This window comes from Heptranchias perlo, chromosome 13, assembly GCF_035084215.1.
Source record: "Heptranchias perlo isolate sHepPer1 chromosome 13, sHepPer1.hap1, whole genome shotgun sequence".
Lineage (NCBI taxonomy): Eukaryota > Metazoa > Chordata > Chondrichthyes > Hexanchiformes > Hexanchidae > Heptranchias > Heptranchias perlo.
Window position 1 is genome coordinate 37,308,815 of NC_090337.1, and position 19,080 is coordinate 37,327,894.

At 39.9% G+C, this 19,080-nt stretch overlaps 1 protein-coding gene across 1 annotated transcript in view; it reads left to right on the plus strand.

The window, feature by feature from the left end:
* The window catches only part of LOC137331122 (spermatogenesis-associated protein 16-like), a 106,379-nt gene extending 93,028 nt beyond the window's left edge, over nucleotides 1-13,351 (plus strand). Inside the window, exons 9-11 of the mRNA XM_067994728.1 lie at nucleotides 2,568-2,732; nucleotides 10,244-10,327; nucleotides 12,999-13,351. Coding sequence (XP_067850829.1) covers nucleotides 2,568-2,732; nucleotides 10,244-10,327; nucleotides 12,999-13,226 — 477 coding nt within the window. The 3' untranslated portion in view covers nucleotides 13,227-13,351. The remainder of the gene's footprint in view (nucleotides 1-2,567; nucleotides 2,733-10,243; nucleotides 10,328-12,998) is intronic.
* Nucleotides 13,352-19,080: the final 5,729 nt, after the last annotated feature.

A 19,080-nucleotide genomic window follows, 5' to 3' on the forward strand; every position in this document is an offset into this window, starting at 1 on the left:
TTGTTCCTCATGGAAGCAGTGAAGCAACAGGAAAACAGCTGCAGGCTTCTCCAGGATAGCAAGCTTCCCATGGGTGCAAGGTGTCATTTACTGCACACATTGCCTTGCATGCTTTACGTGAAGAGCCAAGGATGTATGTGAACAGGAAGGGATTACACTCCCTGAATGTGCAACTTGTGTGCGACAACAGGCAGCATATTATGCAGATCTGTGCCTGGTTTCCTGGCAGTAGTCATGATGCCTTTATCCTGTGTCAGTCCTCAATACCACCTCTCTTCCAACCAGACCATTGGCTGTTGGGTTGGTTGCCTGTGGATAAGGGGTATCCCCTGACCACCTGACTCATGAATCCTGTCAGAAACCCATGCACAGATGCTGGGAGCACTACAATCAGAGCTATAACTCCACCAGAGCGCTAACGGAATAACCATCCGCCTTCTGAATCAAAGGTTATTCTACCTTGACAGGTCTGGAGGTGTTCTGCAGTACAGCCCCAACAAAGTCTCTAGATTCATTGTCATTTGTTGCATGCTCCATAACTTTGCCCTGCAAAGAGGCCAACCCTTAGTGCAGTTAGGAAGGAAGAAGTGGATGAACAGTAGTAAGAAGATCAGCAGGAAGACGAAGATGGCAATGAAGAGCAAGGGCCACCAATCCCACTAGCTGCTGGAGCTGTGTTTATTCATTTGAATAATCCCTTCCTCCCCAATGCACCAACAGCCCCTCCTCCTACCATCTCACCAAGGTCCTTACACCCACCACATGAGTGCCCTGAACATGTACACCTCCTTGGGTGTTGCACTCACATCACTATGACTGTTAAGACCAACAGCTAAGTTGGGAAAAAGCCTAAAATATCAAGATGCTTCTTAATTTCATATTTACAAAAAATCAATTGAGAACTAAAAATCACATTTGTGCAAAGCCCTGCTGAATGACTTCTGTGATCTTTTGCCTATTCTGGTGCTCCTACGAGGTGGTTCCTCTGTGGCTACAGTTTGGGAGGTGGAAGGCTGCTGAACTTCCACTGAGGACACTGGAGATGGTTGTGGTGGGTGACCTCCAGGAGCTCCGGCTGTAGATGACCCAGCTGCAGACTGCTGAATCTCAGCGTTGGCCAGGGCAGCCTGACCCAGCTGGCTGTCTGGAACAAGAAGGACATGGCTAAGAGGCTAGCAGGGGAGCAGGCATGTTGTCATCGTGAGAGAGGACAGCATGTGCCTTTCCCATGACACCACTGCCACTCCCACTGCAGCATTCATAGAGCTGACCACTTGCTCTATGGATAACTGCATGGTTTCGATGCCCTGCGTAGATCCCACACAAATTGGGACACAAAAGACAACAAGTGGATAAATTTAATGTGAAATATGTGATTTAGTGAAATCTTTAATATTGTTAAAACCTTTATTTTGGACATTTGAAATTTAATTTATTGCAAGAAAAAAATGTTGATTCTAAAATTCAGATGAAAAATTTTCAGAAACATTTTGAGCGATTTCTGGGGTAATGATAGTACTGCACCACCCAATACCCAGATTACACAATTACTGGGTGTAGCAATTACACAGACAGTTTCTATTATAAATATGGACATAGGAATTTATAATGAAAAAAGTTGACTTCAAAATTATGAAGGGTTTTGATAGAGTAAATAAGGAGAAACTGTTTCCACTGGCAGGAGGGTCAGTAACCAATGAACACAGATATAAGATAATTGGCAAAGAAATGGGGAGGGGGGCAGATGAGGAGAATTTTTTTACGCAACGAGTTATGATGTTCTGGAATGCACTGCCTGATAGGGTGGTGGAAGCAGATTCAATAGTAATTTTCAAAAGGGAAGTGGATATATACTTGAAAAGGAAAAATTTGCAGGGCAGTGGAGAAAAAGAAGGGGAGTGGGACTGATTGGATAGTTCTTTCAAAGAGCCAACACAGGTACAGTTCAATGCTGTATGATTCTATGAAAAGTGTGACAACAGTAAGTTAGGTTTTGTAGGCAGGAAGTGCAAACAGACACAAGATTTTTATTAAAATAATAAATATACAAAAATTAATCAGAGAAGAGACTTTCATTCCGTGTGTCTGGACTGGATTCAAACCTAGTTTGCTGACCCACTGCACCACCCACTCCCCCACTTCAAAACATGTGCTTATAAAGGTTGTGGTCAACGCAAGTTATTGTACAGATACCTGTAGTATGAAACCTATAGTTTTATATGGAATGTCAAATTTTAGAATTACGTTAAAAAATGTTCCTTGTATAAATTTATACATGTAAAAAGATAAAAATTGTTGGAATTATTTTGGAACTGTAATAATTCTATTTGTAATTTTAGTTAGCTTTACAACAAAAAAATCCCTTTGTCTAAAAGATCAGTAAGGCTGTTGGAGACAAAACATTAGGAATTCAACAAATTTAGGAAAAGAACAACTTACTTAAATTCAATATACTTAGTTAATAATAAGAACTGGTCATTTAGATCGTTATTCTACAAATAAGATGACACTGATTTGAAATATTTTGATATCATCTCTCTAACATGTTTTTCTTTGATGAGGGGCAGGGGGGGATTTGCCCAGGTGCAGGAGTGCTAGAGAAACTACAGTATGCCAGTTACCTGAGTCAGCTAAAACGTATGAAGGAGCAAGCACAAGTGATTAACCAGACTATTGCAGAACTAGCCACCATGCCCTATCTGCATGATATGAGTCAACATGAAATTGAACTGGTAAAACAACTTTCTATATATCTTTTGTTGTAATTGTTTACATATCAAGGATATGCTAACATGTTTCCAACATCGACATATTACTAGAAAGGAAAATTGGGTGGGGTGTGTATTGGGTGACTGATCCAAAAATTGAAAGTTACCCCTCCCCCTCCATATTTTCTTTCCTTGAGTGGTTTTATTGCAGTTCTACATAAAACTACATAGAATATACAGTACAGAGACAGGCCATTGAGGTGTTTATGCTCCACAAGAGCTTCCTCCCACCTCTCTTCATCTAACCCTATCAGCATAACCTTCTATTCTTTCTCCCTTATCTAGCTTCCCCTTGAATGAATCTGTGCTATTCACCTCAACTACTCCTTGTGGTAACGAGTTCCACATTCTAACCACTCTCTGGGTAAAGAAGTTTCTCCTGAATTCTCTATTGGATTTATTAGTGACTATCTTATATTTATGGCCCATAGTTCTGGTCTCCCCCACAAGTGAAAACTCTTTCATAATCTTAAAGATCTCTATCAGGTCACTTCTCAGCCATCTCTTTTCTAGAGAAAAGAGCCCCAGCCTGTTCAACCTTTCCCGATAAGTATAACCTCTTAGTTCTGGTATCACCCATGTAAATCTGTTTTGCACCTTCTCCGATGCCTCTATATCCTTTTTATAATATGGAGACCAGAACTGTGCAGTGTACTCCAAGTGTGGTCTACAAGTTTAACATAACTTCTCTGCTTTTCAATTCTATCCCTCTAAAAATGAACCCCAGTGCCTTGTTTTTTTTTTAAATGGTCTCAGTAACCTGTGTCACTACTTTTAGTGATGTGTATCTATACCCCTAGATCCCTTTGCTCCTCTACTCCATTTAGACTCTTACTTTCCAAGGAGTATGTAGCCTCATTATTCTTCCTACCAAAATGCACCACCTCACACTTATCTATGTTGAAATCTATTTGCCAATTACACGCCCATTCTGCAAGTTTAGTAATGTTTTCTTGTATTTTGTCGCAGGCCTCCTTAGTATTAACTATACCTTCCAATTTGGTGTCATCTGCAAAATTTGAATTTGTACTTCCGATTCCCGAGTCCAAATCGTTTATGTAGTGAACAACAGTGGTCCCAGTACCAATCCTTGTGGAACACCACTTCCTACTTTTTGCCAGTAACTACCTTTAATCCCTACTCTCTGTTTTCTATTTTATAGCTAGTTTGCTATCTATTCTGCTATTTGTCCCACAACTCCACATGCTCTGACCTCAGTCATGAGTCTACTATGCGTACCTTATCAAAGGCCTTTTCAAAATCCCAATATATTACATCTACTGCATTACCCTTGTCTTTCTGTTACTTCTTCAAAGAATTCATTAGGGTTGGTCAAGCGTGACCTTCCCTTTTGAAATCCGTGCCAACTACTCCATTATATTTTCAGTTTCTAGATATTTTCCTATTACGTCTTTGAGTAAAGATTTGATTATCTTTACTACCACCAACGTTAAGCTAACTGGTTTATAGTTCCCTAGACTTGTTCCATCTCCCTTTTAAAATATAGGAATCACTTTAGCTGTCTGCCAGTCCTCTGGCACTATTCCCTTTCCTAATGTCACATCCACCCTGTTAGCCTCCCTGGTAAATACTGAGGCAAAGTAACTATTCAATATTTCTTCTTTTTCGCTGTCATTACCTGTGAGTTTATTTTGTGCATTGCTTAGTAGCCCTATCCCTATCCTGATTTTTCTTTTGTTATTTATGTGTCTGTAGAATACTTTACTATTTCTTTTTATATTCCTTGATAATTTAATTTCGTAGTTCCTCTTTTCTTTCCTAATGTTTTTTTGACCTCTTTCCTAACCTCTTCATATTCCCTTTTGTCATCCTTCCCTTTATTGTCTATTTACTTAGTGTATGCATTGTTCTTCAGTTTCAATTTTACCCGTATCTCTTTATTCATCCATGGAGTTTCATTATTGACTAATTTGTTCTTGTTTTCTTAGCGGAATATATTTCTCCTGAACTCGATTGATCATCTTATTAAATATTCCCCACTGCTGTTCTATCTCTTTGTCTGTCAATTTTTTTTCCCCAATTTACCTTCCCTAGTCCCATTCTCATCCCCTTAAAATGAGATTTTTTTCCAATCTATTACTTTGGTCTTTGTCTTACTTATGTCTTTTTCAATCATTATTTTAAACCTTATTATGTTGTGATCATTATTGCCTCTGTTCTGGTTCATTTCCCATTACTAGATTCAGCATTGATTCCTCACCTGTTGGGCGTCTTATGTACTGACTAAGAAAGGAGTCCTGAACACACTGTTAAAACTCTATTCCCTTTTCCCCTTTCTCTACTTATTCTTGCCAGTTTATTTAGGACTAGTTGAAGTCTCCCATCATTATTATTTTGTGTTTCACTCATTTCATAGATTTGCCTACATATTTCTTCCTTCACTTTCCTTCCACTATTACATGGTCTGTAAAATACCCCCATTAGCGTGATCAATCCCTTCTTATCCTTTATCTCAAACCATATGGATTCTATTTCTATCTTAATGTTAGTTAAGTCCCTTTTTTTCACTGCCATTATGTTAAAGCTAATTAGTACAGCTACCCAACCCCCCCCCTCCCACCATTCCTTTTCTCTCCTTTCTAAATATATTATATCCTGTGATATTTAACTGCTAGTCCTCCCTTTATGTAGCCATGTTTCAGTTATCCCTACAACATCTGGTTCCTCACTACGAATTACTGCCTCCAGTTCCCCCATTTTGTTTTAGATGCTATGCACACTGCTGTACAGGCAGTTTAATTTGTTTTTATTAATCGTTCCATTGACTTAATTTTTAAAATCATTTTATACTTACGTATTATAACTATCTGTTCCCTGACCATTTACGTCACACTTATTCCTTACCTTCGTCTGACCTTTACCCTCATCTCCTATTTCTTTTATCTTCAGGCTTGTGTTATTTTCACCAGATCCCTCCTCCTGTTTTACTAGTTTAAAGTCATATCCACAGCCCTAATTATCCGTTCTGCTAGGACTCTGGTCCCACTCCGGCTCAGGTGAAGCCCCTCCAGTGGTTCAACTTCTTCCTGTCCCAGTGCCAGTATCCCATGAAATGGAACCCCTCCTTCCCACACCAATCTTTCAGCCACGCATTCACCTTCCTAATCTGTCTATCCCAATGCAAATTAGCACGTTGCTTGGGTAGTAATCCCAAGATTACCACCCATGAGGTCCTGCTTTATAGAATCAGAGAATGGCTACAGCACAGAAAGAGGCCATTCAGCCCATCAAGCCCATGCCGGCTCTTTGAAAGAGCAATCCAGTTAGTCCCATTTCCCCGTAGCCCTGCAAATTTTTCCCTTCAAGTACTTATCCAACTCCTTTTTGGAAGCCATGATGAATCTGCTTCCACCACCTTTTCAGGCAGCGCATTCCAGATCATAACTACTTACTGCGTAAAAAAGTTTTTCCTCATATTGCCTTTGGTCCTTTTGCCAATCAGCTTATATCTGTGTCCTCTGGTTCTCGACCCTTCCGCCAATGGGAACAGTTTCTCTTTATTTACTTTATCTAAACCCTTCATGATTTTGAACACGTCTATCAAATCGCCTCTCAACCTTCTCTAAGGAGAACAACTCCAGCTTCTCCAGTCTGTCCACATAACTGAAGTCCCTCATCCCTGGAACCATTCTAGTAAATCTTTCTGCACCCTTCCTAAGGCCTTCATATCCTTCCTAAAGTGGGATGCCAGAATTGGACACAATACTCCAGTTGTGGCCGAACCAGTGTTTTATAAAGGTTCAACATAACCTGCATCCCCTTTAAAATTGTACCATTTAGTTTACATTGCTTCTCCTAATTCTTCCTGCCAAAATGTATCATTTCGCACTTCTCTGCATTAAATTTCATCTGCCACATGTCCCCCCCCCCCCCCATTCCATCAGCCTGTCTGTGTCCTCTTGATGTCTATTACTATCCTCCTCACTGTTCACTACATTTCCAAGTTTTGTGTCATTTGCAAATGAAATTGTGCCCTGTATACCCAAGTCCAAGTCATTAATATATATTAAAACGAGCAGTGGTCCTAGCTCTGACCCCAGGGAACAACACTGTATACCTAACTCCACTCCGAAAAACAACTGATCACTACGCTCTGTTTCCTGTCACTTAGCCAATTTCGTATCCATGCTGCCACTGCCCCTTTTATTCCATGGGCTTCAGTTTTACTGACAAGCCTATTATGTGGCACTTTATCAATCGCGTTTTGAAAGTCCATACACACATCAACTGCATTGCCCTCATCAACTATCTCTGTTACCTCATCAAAAAACTCAATCAAGTTAGTTAAACACAATTTGCCTTTAACGAATCTGTGCTGGCTTTCCTTTATTAATCCACACTTGCCCAGGAGACTATTAATTTTGTCCTGGATTATCATTTCCAAAAGTTTCCTCACCACAGAGATTAAACTGACTGGCCTGCAGTTGCCAGGTTTATCATTACACTGTTGTTTGAACAAAGGTGTAACATTTGCAATTCTCCAGTCCTCTGGCACCACTGCCAAATGTAAGGAGGATTGGAAGATTATGGCCAGCACCTCTGCAATTTCCACCCTTACTTCCCTCAGCAACCTAGGATGTATCCCATCCAGGCCGGGTGACTTATCAACTTTAAATACAGCCAGCCTTGCTAGTACCTCCTCATCATCAATTTTTAGTCCATTCAGTATCTCAACTACCTCCTCTTACTGTGACTTTGGCAGCATCTTCTTCCTTGGTAAAGACAGATGCAAAGTACTCATTTAGTACTTTTTAAATTTAGTTTCTAGCTTCTGATAGTCCCTGAGCAGGACCTCCTCCCTTTTCTTCCCTACGTCATTTGACCAGACATGGACCATGACAACTGGATGTTCCCCCTCCCTCTCTAAATTCCTCTCCAGTTGCTCAGATATCCTTTACCCTTGCACCAGTTAGGGAACACACCCAGCTGGACTTATATATTATTCTGAGTATTTATTTATTTACTTATTCAACTATTTATTTACAATTGATAGATTGGTTTATAGTTAAAAATAGAGTGTGTAATGTAAATTAAACACTTAGCTTAATTTCCTTGGGTTCCGCCGCTCCTCCCTCTGCACTGACTACGACGTCACTCTTTATGATTTTCCCGAGTTTGTTTAACTATCGCTGGTCTCCATTTAAAACTCTCCAATTTCCCGCTCTTTTTTAATAGTAATTGAACTATTATGTTTGTAATAGTACCAATGACATATATTCAGACACTTTGCAACCATCCAAGCATGGAAAAAGGATCCAGGTTTCATCTGCAGGAGGGGAAGTGGGTACAAGTTGAGTTTTTGATCCACATTCTGCCTGTAAAATGATATAAGAAATCTTCTTTTAGGATTTTGAATAATTTCACTATACCATAATCATTTTTATTAATCATGTTAGAGACCAAACCACAAAACTTTGTTTCTTGCCTGCCAGCAATGGGATAGTTCATGCATTATACTCTTAAAAAAGCTTGAGAATTTGCCATGTCCAGTTCCAGCTGCATCCTAATTGGATAAAGCTTGCAGATTGAGATATATTGAAGCATTTCAAATTTATAAACCACATATATACTCATAGTTAGTGAATTAGAGAAAAATTAATTACTAGTTTAACATGATAGTATTATAGGACCTACTTCATAAAACAATATTCCGTGAGGTTACTGTCCCTCATAGGAACATAGGAACAGGAGTAGGCCATTTAGCCCCTTGAGCCTGTTCCATCAGTCAGTGAGATCATAGCTGCTCTATGACCTAACGCCCTAACATGGGCCTTAGCCCCATATCCTTTAAGACCTTTGGTTAACAAAAATCTATCAATCTCAGATTTAAAATTAACAATTGAGCTAGTATCAACTGCCGTTTGCAGAAGAGTTTTCCAAACTTCTACCACCCTTTGCTCCTGAAAGTCCTGGCTCTAATTTTTAGGCTATGTCTCCTTGTCCTAGACTCCCCAACCAGTGAAAATAGGGTAGATAAAGAGAAACTATCAGTTCCCCTTAATATCTTGAAAACTTCAATCAAATCACTTCTTAATCTTCTAAATTTCAGGGAATACAGCCCTAAGTTTGTATAATCTTGCCTCGTAATTTAACCCTTGGAGTCCAGGTATCATTCTAGTAAATCTACACTGCATTCCCTCCAAGGCCAATGTATCCTTCCTAAGGTGCGGTGCCCAGAACTGAACACAGTACTCCAGGTGTGGTCTAACCAGGTTTTGTACAGCTGTAGCATAACTTCTACCCCCTTGATTTCTAGTCCTCTAGATATAAAGGCCAGCATTCCATTAGCCTTTCTGATTATTTTCTGTACCTGTCCATGACATTTGAATGATCTATGTACATGGACCCCTGAGTCTCTTTGGACCGCCACTGTTTCGAGCATTTCACCATTTAGAAAGTACTCTGATCTATCCTTTTTAGGTCCAAAGTGGATGACCTCACACTTGCCTGGACTCATGTCCGTTTTATAGTGAGAAAATATACTTCACAATGTTAAAATACGATTTTTTTTCTTCTATTAAAAAGCTAATCATATGTACACTGATTATCTTTTAGTGAATTTAAGTCAGTAATCTAAGTTTGGATCTCACATTATAAACATGAACCTGATGAAACTTTGCAGGGGCGAGCTTCAACTTCCACCTGAAGCAGGCATGAAGTCAGAGCGGCTACACCACCCACCCAAAGCTGGCGGTGGGAAAATGGTTTGTGCCTCATTTAAATGCACAATGAGCTGCTGGCAACAAGCGGATGCCCCGCTGCAGCTCGCCAGTTGTGGGAAGGTCAGAATTTGACTGGCTCCCTCGCTGTGCCAGCTAGTACCTCAGGCCTGGGGCGGGGAGGTATGCACGTGCAGGCCGGAGTTTATTTGTGGGCCCAGGAGAAGCGCTGCTGTTCTTTCTGGCCCCATAAAAATAAAGGTGATACATTTCTTTGTCTGTTCTTTAAGTGGCCTCCAACGGTCAGTTTTCAAGTGAGAAACAGGCAGTTAGTAGTTGAAAATTGCTCCCTATGTCTCTTGTGAATCACTCAAATTCTTGTAATTGAATGGAAATACCTCATTGTCTTACTTTCAAATAATGTATTTTGTCAATTCAAACAAAGCATTTTACCTTAGTTCTCAGCCAATTCCTGATTTCCAACTTCTCCAACATTTCACCAAACCTCCATGACCGATAAAGCTGTTTCTCACTTAAGGGTAAATTTTGCAAGATTCATGCTATTGGGATGCAGCTGGAACTATTCATACCAAATTCTCAAGCTTTTCTATAGTGCAATGTAGTATATAGTATAATGCAGCTCATTGCCAACAGACAAGTGACAAAATGCTATGGTTTAATCTGTAATGGATGATAAATAAAAATCACCAATGGTCATTTTAATTTTTAAAAAGTGTTTAATCAAGTTATTTCCTCATAGATACTTCATTGATAACATTTATGTTTGCACCACAGCTGCATTCATTAATGACTGATGCTGTTGACACCCTTGAAGGAAACAGGAATAATGGAGAATGTGTTTGGAATAAAACTGAAAAGGTAAAAATTTCAATTTAGTGCTTTACACAACTGGAACTAAACCCATGGAGTTATAGTTAGGTTTGATTGAATTGCTTTGGAAGTGATATCTCCTGATCTGGTTTCTTCCAATTTTTGCACAATTAAAATTATCACCATGGAAATGTATAAATATGATGTGATTAGATAATTTATTCAGTGAATTAGGAATTAACAATTTTATATTGCTGGTGTGATAACATTTCATGATTGCTAGATGGTGGCAGGTGAAAATAGCACCAATGCAGAATGCAACTATTAGCATTAATTTGACAGAGAATTTTAGCAAGTAAAATTTCTATTTTGATCATACATTTTTAGAATCAATAACACTCACCTAGCATACAGTTTTGACTAAGTGCATTATATAAGGTGTAAACTCAAACCTTGTTCATTGCCTCGTCCGAGCTGCCAGCGTTGTCAACATATAAAACTCAACAAATTATTTTTGTAAGCGAGAGACACTTTGTTGAGGTATTTCCTCCTTTAATTAAGGTTTATATATTTTCTAGTCATTAATTTTATCTTTGAAAAAATTGCAGTTTTTTGTTACTGTTTATTATGCTTAGATCTGTGGAGTTAACATTATTGTTATTTATGCTTACATAGTGCTGATTTTATAGCTTCAGGTTCGCAAACTCATGAGTAAAGTGACTAAATTTTCAACACTTTAGAACCAACTGCTCTTTGAGTGACAGAAATAAAGGACTGCTTGTTTGAGTCTCAGTTGATGTCAGATGCAGCGTGATTTACTCATCATTTTTTATTAACTGAACAAATTTCAACAGTTTTAAACTAGAGGATGTCTTCATTTAAGGTTTAGCTCAGTCTGAGGAAGAATATGGACAGTTGAATTCCAAGTCCCTTTGTGTCACAATGTAGTTTCTTGGAATCCAGTTCGAAAGATGACTAAATATTGTCTAGGTCACCAGCTCAATGTTCCCTGACTTCTATTCACAGATTGTCTACAAGATGCTCATGTACATGTCATATACAATATTTAAACCATATAGTTTCAGATTCAATGGATGAATTAAAAGTGGATGTTAAGTCACCCACCCTCAAAAAATGGGGCATTTAGATCTACAATAAAACAAAGATATCTGGACAGCTTACGTTAACCATTCAATACAAGATATTTTTTCTGCCTTAGTTTAAACAGGAGCACAAAAAGCAACAACTCATTTTAGAGTACTAACGATTTGGTGCCAGAGGATCATCTAACCTGTATATTTATTCCAGTCAAGAAAGGATTCTTGACCAATGGTTCTGCTTATCTTTTTCATAAAATGGATATTTAAGACCCCATTTTCCAGTGCCCTCCCGTCGTTGTGAAGTCGGATGTGGCATCGAGCACAAGATTCAACACTCCAACAAGAAAATGCTGCTTTGTTTTACCTCATTTGCATAGTCTCTGGAAACAAACAACTTTTTCTCTGATGCTGATCCAAACAGAATTTGAAACCTTACCATTAGCAAATATTAGCATCAATGCTTTCATCAATCTCAGCAACCTTAGTGGGAGCAGCCAATTAGGCTATGCATGACACACTGTGATTGGGATGTTTCAGAAGAATTATTCAGCTTAACAGTTAGTCTGGCCTTTGCACATATCCATGCCATTGGGCCTGTTGTCACAGCCTCCTGTGAGAGTTGGTGCCTCTGTATGTACTAATCTTCATCAAAGCAAGGTATGTTCACCTCTACTCTGCAGATGTAGTGGCTAGAAAACATCTCATGCAGCTTGACCTTCCTGGCATCTCTTTGGGTCTTCCTCTAAGCATCTCAGATCAAGGATCTTCCCATTGGGAAACTCAGAGGTGGGGTAAAGAAAAAAATCAAGCAATTTCTACAAGGGCTAGTGAGGACCTAAGTGCCAGCAAAGGAAAAATAAACTGGGCCAGAAGTGCCTAAAAACTGTTGAATGAATCTTCTTACTGGCCCTTTAAACTTCCCCTACACATCTCATCACACAGCAATCCTGGATACCCATTTATATGGGAGTGATTTGGAAGTGCTGTTGACATCATGTAAAGGCCAGAAAAAGACCCAGTAGGTATTATTGTGTTACTCCTGTGTAATTTAAATATTATGAAGCTCCATCTGTTTCTTGCACCTGCTTCAGCCCACCAGAAAAGCACGTCATGCACAAAAGAGGCAGAGACCCAACAGTATGGATTTCCACTCCATTTTGCATGTTATAATGCTCCATGAACTGGCATACACAAAACAAATATCAATCCTCATATATCCAATTGTGATAATTGCTGCAATCGATATTTAAGTCAAAAAGATAATTGTATTTGCCATGGAAATGGAAAATGCTTATGTCAGGAAAAGGTTTTTGTATGCCTATGTTACAGTACTATGTTCATTTAACAACTCGGCAAAGGTGAATTTCCTCACGTGTTGTCCCTTGTCCAGTTGTTTTGCCATCAAACTACAATATTGTTACAATAAATCTAATCTAGGGTGTAGATTTCCTGGAAATTAATTCCAGAGGTTCAATAGACAAATGAAGTTATCAAATACTAGAATAAAATACCTAACATGAATTAAAAACAAAATAAAAGCCATTTGAAATCAAACTTATTTTATATGCTGTATTTTTCATTGGCATTGGCAGATGTTAATAGAATATGATTGATTGCAGGTTGGACTAATTGAGGACCTTATCTATCAATTAGAAGATAATTTTCTGAAATCAAAAGCTCTGAAAACAGCTCGAAAACAAAGGAGAGAAGTGAAGAAGCTGAAAAGCCAGAAACTTGTTCTGTTGCCTGGTGACCTGAAGCCATCCAGAGACACAAAGTCTGTAGGAAAGACATTGATACACTCACAGACTGATAGACGAGACAACAAAATCTCAATTTCAAATTAATGAAGCATCACCTTAGGAACATTGATTATTTGCCAGAAGTTCCCTTGCTTCATATTCATTGTTGTGGCATTACATTGCCATAGGAGCATGAACAGTTGTATTGAAATACTTCATATATTGAAGATAAAGCTGAAATTTAAAGACTAACTGGCTTTTTTCAATGAATGCGTTCTGCTTCATATTACATAGTTACGTCAGTGATCAACTTAAATACATATTCCTTGAGATCAGAGACCACTATGTTCCATAGGTATGCAATTAACATACACGGATAAAGGTGATTCAATTTCTAAAGGGGAGGGGGATAAACCCGACAATTACAGGCCAGTCAGCCTAACGTCGGGAGTGGGGGGGATCTTTTAGAGACAATAATCCGGGACAAAATTAATTGGCATTTGGAAAAGCTAATAAGCACGGATGTGTTACAGAAAAATCGTGTTTGACTAACTTGATTGAGTTCTTTGATGAAGTAACGGAGAGGGTTGATGAGGGTATAGTAGTTGATAGTATATATGGAATTTCAAAGGGCATTTGATAAAGTACCACATAATAGATTTGTTAGCAAAATTAAAGCCCATGGGATTAAAGGGACAGTGGCAGCATGGATACAAAATTGGCTAAGGGACAGAAAGCAGTCTTGGTGAACTGTTGTTTTTCACACTGGAGGGAAGTATACTGTGGTGTTCCCCAGGGGTCAGTATTAGGACCACTGCTCTTTTTGATACATATTGATGACCTGGACTTGGATATAGAGAGTACAATTTCTAAGTTTACAGATGACACAAAACTCAAATGTTGTAAACAATGTGGAGGATAGTAACAGACTTCAGGAGGACATGGACAGACTGGTGAAATGGGCAGACACATGGCAGATGAAACTTAATGCAGAGAAGTGTGAAGTGATACATTTTGGTAGGAAGAGAGGAGAGGCAATATAAACTAAATGATACAATTTTAAAAGGGGTGCAGGAACAGAGACCTGGGAGTGCACATACACAAGTCTTTGAAGGTGGCAGGACAAGTGAAAAGGCTGTTAAACAAGCATATGGCTTTATTAATAGAGGCATAGAGCACAAAAGCAAGGAAATTATGCTAAACCTTTATAAATACTGGTTAGGCTGCAGCTGGAGTACTGTGTTCAATTCTGGGCACACACTTCAGGAAGGATGTCGAGGCCTTAGAGAGGGTGCAGAGGAGATTTACTAGAATGGTACTAGGGATGAAGGACTTCAGTTATGTGGAGAGACTGGAGAAGTTGAGGTTGTTCTTCTTAGAACAGAGACAGTTAAGGAGATTTGATAGAGGTGTTCAAAATCATGTACGGTTTTGACAGAGTAAATAAAGAGAAACTGCTTCCGATGGCAGAAGGGTCGCTAACTAGAGGACGCAGATTTAAGGTGATTGGCAAAAGAGCCAGAGGCGACATGAGGAAACATTTCTTTTTTAAAAACACTGAGTTGTGACGATCTGGAATGCGCTACCTGAAAAGGTGATGGATGCAGATTCAATAGTAACTTTCAAATGAGAATTGGATAAATACTTGAAGGGAAAAAATTTACAGGGCTATGGGGAAAGAGCAAGGGAATGGGACTAATTGGATAGCTCTTTCAAAGAGCCAGCACAGACATGATGGGCCGAATGGCCTCCTGCACTGTATCTACTATGATACTATAATCGATTAATATGGTATATAACTGAAAATGATCTGCTATCCACAAAATCCAGTGAGACAAAATACTTCCATTTTGATGCCCAATATTCTTGGAACAGTCATTTTTTTTTAAAGTTAAGAAAAATTCTTATAAGTTGATTTTCAGTAAAAGAAGATACTTCAGACATAGAAATCGGAAGAGGCTATTCAGCCCCTCAAGCCTGTTCCAGCATTCAATTAGATCATGGCTGATCTATATGTTAACTATTTATCCGCCTTTGCCCCATACCCCACAATGTCCTTACCCAACAAAAATCAGCCTTAAAAATTTTAGTTGACCCAGTATCCGCAGCCTTCTGGGGAAGAGTGTTCCAGATTTCTACTATCCTGTGTGTGAAAAAGTGCTTCCTAATTTCACTTAAATAAAACATTCCTTGTTCTGGATTCTTCCACCAGAGGATATAGTTTATCTGTATCTATAGCGGTATTACCATTGGACCACAATGAGGGATGCCAAAATAAGTGCCCTATTAGCAATATAAACAGAATGTAAGATTGCCTCCCATTTGTATGATTTTCTTCATTCGTTGAAAGACAACACTGGGCCATTCAACCTATCTGTATTGGTGTTTACTCTCCACATGAGCAAATAATTCTAATCACATTTACCCACTCTTCAACCCTTTTTCCTTGATCAACCTATCCAATCCAGTCTTAAATGTTAACATAGTTTCTGCCTCCACCACTAATCCTGGAGGTGAATTCAACGGCCTCACAATTCTGTAAAGATGTTTATCCTACTCTCTATTTCTAAATCTCTTACATCTTATCTTGTATCTAGGGCCCCTTGTTCTTGACCCCTCAAACTACTAGAAAATTGTCTGCTTCTATCTACCCTGTCCCATCTTTTCATAATATAGACACTTCCATCATATTGCTCCATAATCTACATTGTTCTAACAAAAAACCCAATTTTTTGAAAGCAAAATATTGCAGATGCTGGAAATCTGAAATAAACACAGAAAATGCAAGTGAGGCAGCATCTGTGGAGAAAGAAACAGAGTTAATGTTTCAGATTTAAGACCTTTCATTTATAACTGGAAGACATTAGAGTTAAAGTTCTTAAGCAAGTACAGAGCCAGGAAAAGGCAGGGGGGGTGGGGGGTGGGAAGGGGAGGAAAGAACAAGAGGGAAGGTCTGTGATAGGGCAGAGGGCAAGAGTGATTAAATGACAAAAGGGATGATGGTGCAAGGCAAGGAGGGTGGTAATGGAACAGGTTAAGAAAAAGGAGGAGCTGTAAATGGCAACAGCAGAATCATTACCAGCACTTGATCTCCGAAAAAATGTGAGCAGTGGTTATGATCTGAAGTTATTGAAATCAATGTTGAGTCCATAAGGTTGTAAAGTACCTAATCGAAAGATGAGGTGCTGTTCCTCGAGCTTCATTGGAACAGTGTAAGAGGCCAAGGACAGAAAAATCAAAGTGGAAGTGGGATGGGGAATTGAAATGGTAAGCGACCGGCAGGTCAGGGTCATACTTGCAGACTGGAGGTGTTCAGCAAAGCGATCACCCAGTCTGTGTTTGGTCTCCCCAATGTAGAGGAGACTGCATTGTGAGCAGCAAATACAGTATACTAAATTGAAAGAAGTACAAATAAATCACTTTCACCCAGAAGGAGTGTTTGGGGCCCTGGATGGTGGGAAGGGAGGAGGTGAAAGGGCAGGTGTTGCATCTCTTGCGTTTGCATGGGAAGGTGCCGTGGGGAGGAGAGTGGGTGTTGGAGGTGATGGACGAGTGGTCCTTTCAGAATGCTAAAAGGGGAGGGGAAGGGAAGGGAAGATATGTTTGGTGGTGGGATCGGGCTGGAGGTGGCGGAAATGGTGGAGGATGATACGTTGCATGTGGAGGCTGGTGTGGTGCAAGGTGAGGACAAGGGGGACCCTATCATGGTTCTGGGAGGGAAGGGAAAGGGTGAGGGCAGAAGTGCGGGAAATAGGACAGACACGGTCGATGGCCCTGTCAACTACAGTGGAGGGAAATCCTCGGTTGAGGAAAAAGGAAGACATATCGGAAGCACTGATGTGGAAGGTGGCATCATCAGAATAGATGCGATGGAGATGGAGAAACTGGGAGACGGGAATATAGAGTCCTTACAGGGTGGGAAGTAGTGTAATCAAGGTAGCTGTGGGAGTCGTTGGGCTTATAATAGATATTGGTTGACAGCCTATCCGCAGAAATGGATATAGAGAAGTCAAGGAAGGGAAGAGTTGGAGAGGGACATAGAAGGTGAGGGAAGGGTGGAAATTGGAAGCAAAGTTGATTAAATTTTCCAGTTCAGGGTGAGAGCAGGAAGCAGCACTGATAAAGTCATCAATGTACTGGAAAATGAGGTGAGGGAGGGGACCAGAGTAGGACTGGAACTGGAAGTAAGGACTGAGTTTTCTTATTTGTATTTCCTTATACCTGCCAGCATTCTAGTGAAACTGAACTGTACCGTCTCAACAGCCTCAATATTCGTCCTATAGTGTGAAGCCCAATACCACAGACAGTGCTCTAACTGAGGTGTTAAGGTTTTATATAGTCTCATAATTACCTCTGACATTTTACACAGTTCCTCTGGAAAGGCTGGTACTGAGAAAAAAGCGGAAATCAGTGGAACTATTACACAATAGATTTGTAATTGGTTGATAGAACCCAGAGGATGATGGTACACAGATTGTCATCAGCCTGGGAGAATGTTGGCAGTGTGGTCACACGGGTCTGTTTTGGGACCGCTGTTATTTAATATCTTCATAAATGACCTAGAGGCACAAGCACAAGGGCTAAGTTTTCAGAAGGCGGATTAGGTGCAAGAGGAAGAGGAAGTACCTCACTAAAGGGTGATGTCACTTCCATCCAAAGCTGCAGAGGCGATCTCCTGTCTCAGTCGATTACCTTCAAATCCAAGGGCTGAGGCAACAACCATTTTTGTTCAAGTTGACTTTAAGTGAACCTTCTACAACAGTGGTCTCTCTGTCATAGCTGGTACAGACTGAATTAGTGTCAGCTCAGATCTGAAGTGGTGGTTACTGGAACACAGCATGCATCATGACATTCTATTCTAACTATCTTCCTCAGATTATGCTGCTCATGCCCTATGGCCAGGTAGCCCACCTTCTTGACCAGTGGGTTTGCAGTCAGTAACCAAACTGGATGGGAATAATTCAGTGATGGGTGTTGAGATTTTAAGGGACAAAAATACGTCCCTATTCTGCTTTTACCTTTCATGAAATGACCTTTGACCCAAAGCAGCTGCAGTATGCAAATTGAGGAATAAGAGTAAAAGGAAAACTCACAACTTTCATTCACTTTTCTCCAACTGATAAGTTAACAGGTCTCTAGCTTGCTCTCACCTTACCATTCATTTTGTCAGTATTGATGGAAAATGTGGCATGGAGCATGAGATACTTTGTTTCTGGACCCATGTGGTCATCTTACCTGGCTTCTTTGAATCCAACTGTAAAGTCTCATTTGCTGCAAAAGGAAGGCCATTGCCATCCTGAGGGTTGTACCTCAATCTGTATGTCAAGGTAAGTCACTGCAGGAGCTAGGTCAGTAGCACCCGAGAGGATCTGGTGACATTGCTTAAAGTTGTCAATCCATTGCTGAAGAATTATTCTGAAGGAATGTGCCCAGCAATTTTTCTTGGGCTGCAAACTGCACTCGACTCAAAAGCATCAACTACAGATTGCTGCAGTTTTACATTATGCATGATGTTATCCTCATTAGAAAGATAGCTCCCGTGAACAGGGTTCTATCATTGCACTAGTCTGTGGCGCTTGATTGGAGATGGAACTAGTGGGTTCAGTAAAGTGCAGCCCCATTTGGAATGTGCCCATAGCATCATCCAGTTCGAGATTTCCTCCCCCAAAAGACATATGGGTCATCATGTATAAGTTGTACTTCATCCACATGCAGAATAGTACAGGAATTTACAACAGGTTGGAAAAACAGGATTCCTCTGTGGCTGTATAATTTCATGATGTGGAGATGCCGGTGATGGACTGGGGTTGACAATTGTAAACAATTTTACAACACCAAGTTATAGTCCAGCAATTTTATTTTAAATTCACAAGCTTTCGGAGATTTTCTCCTTCCTCAGGCAAATGTTTCAAGAGCTCCTTGAAGCCTACGCATTTATACATATAGAACAATACATGGT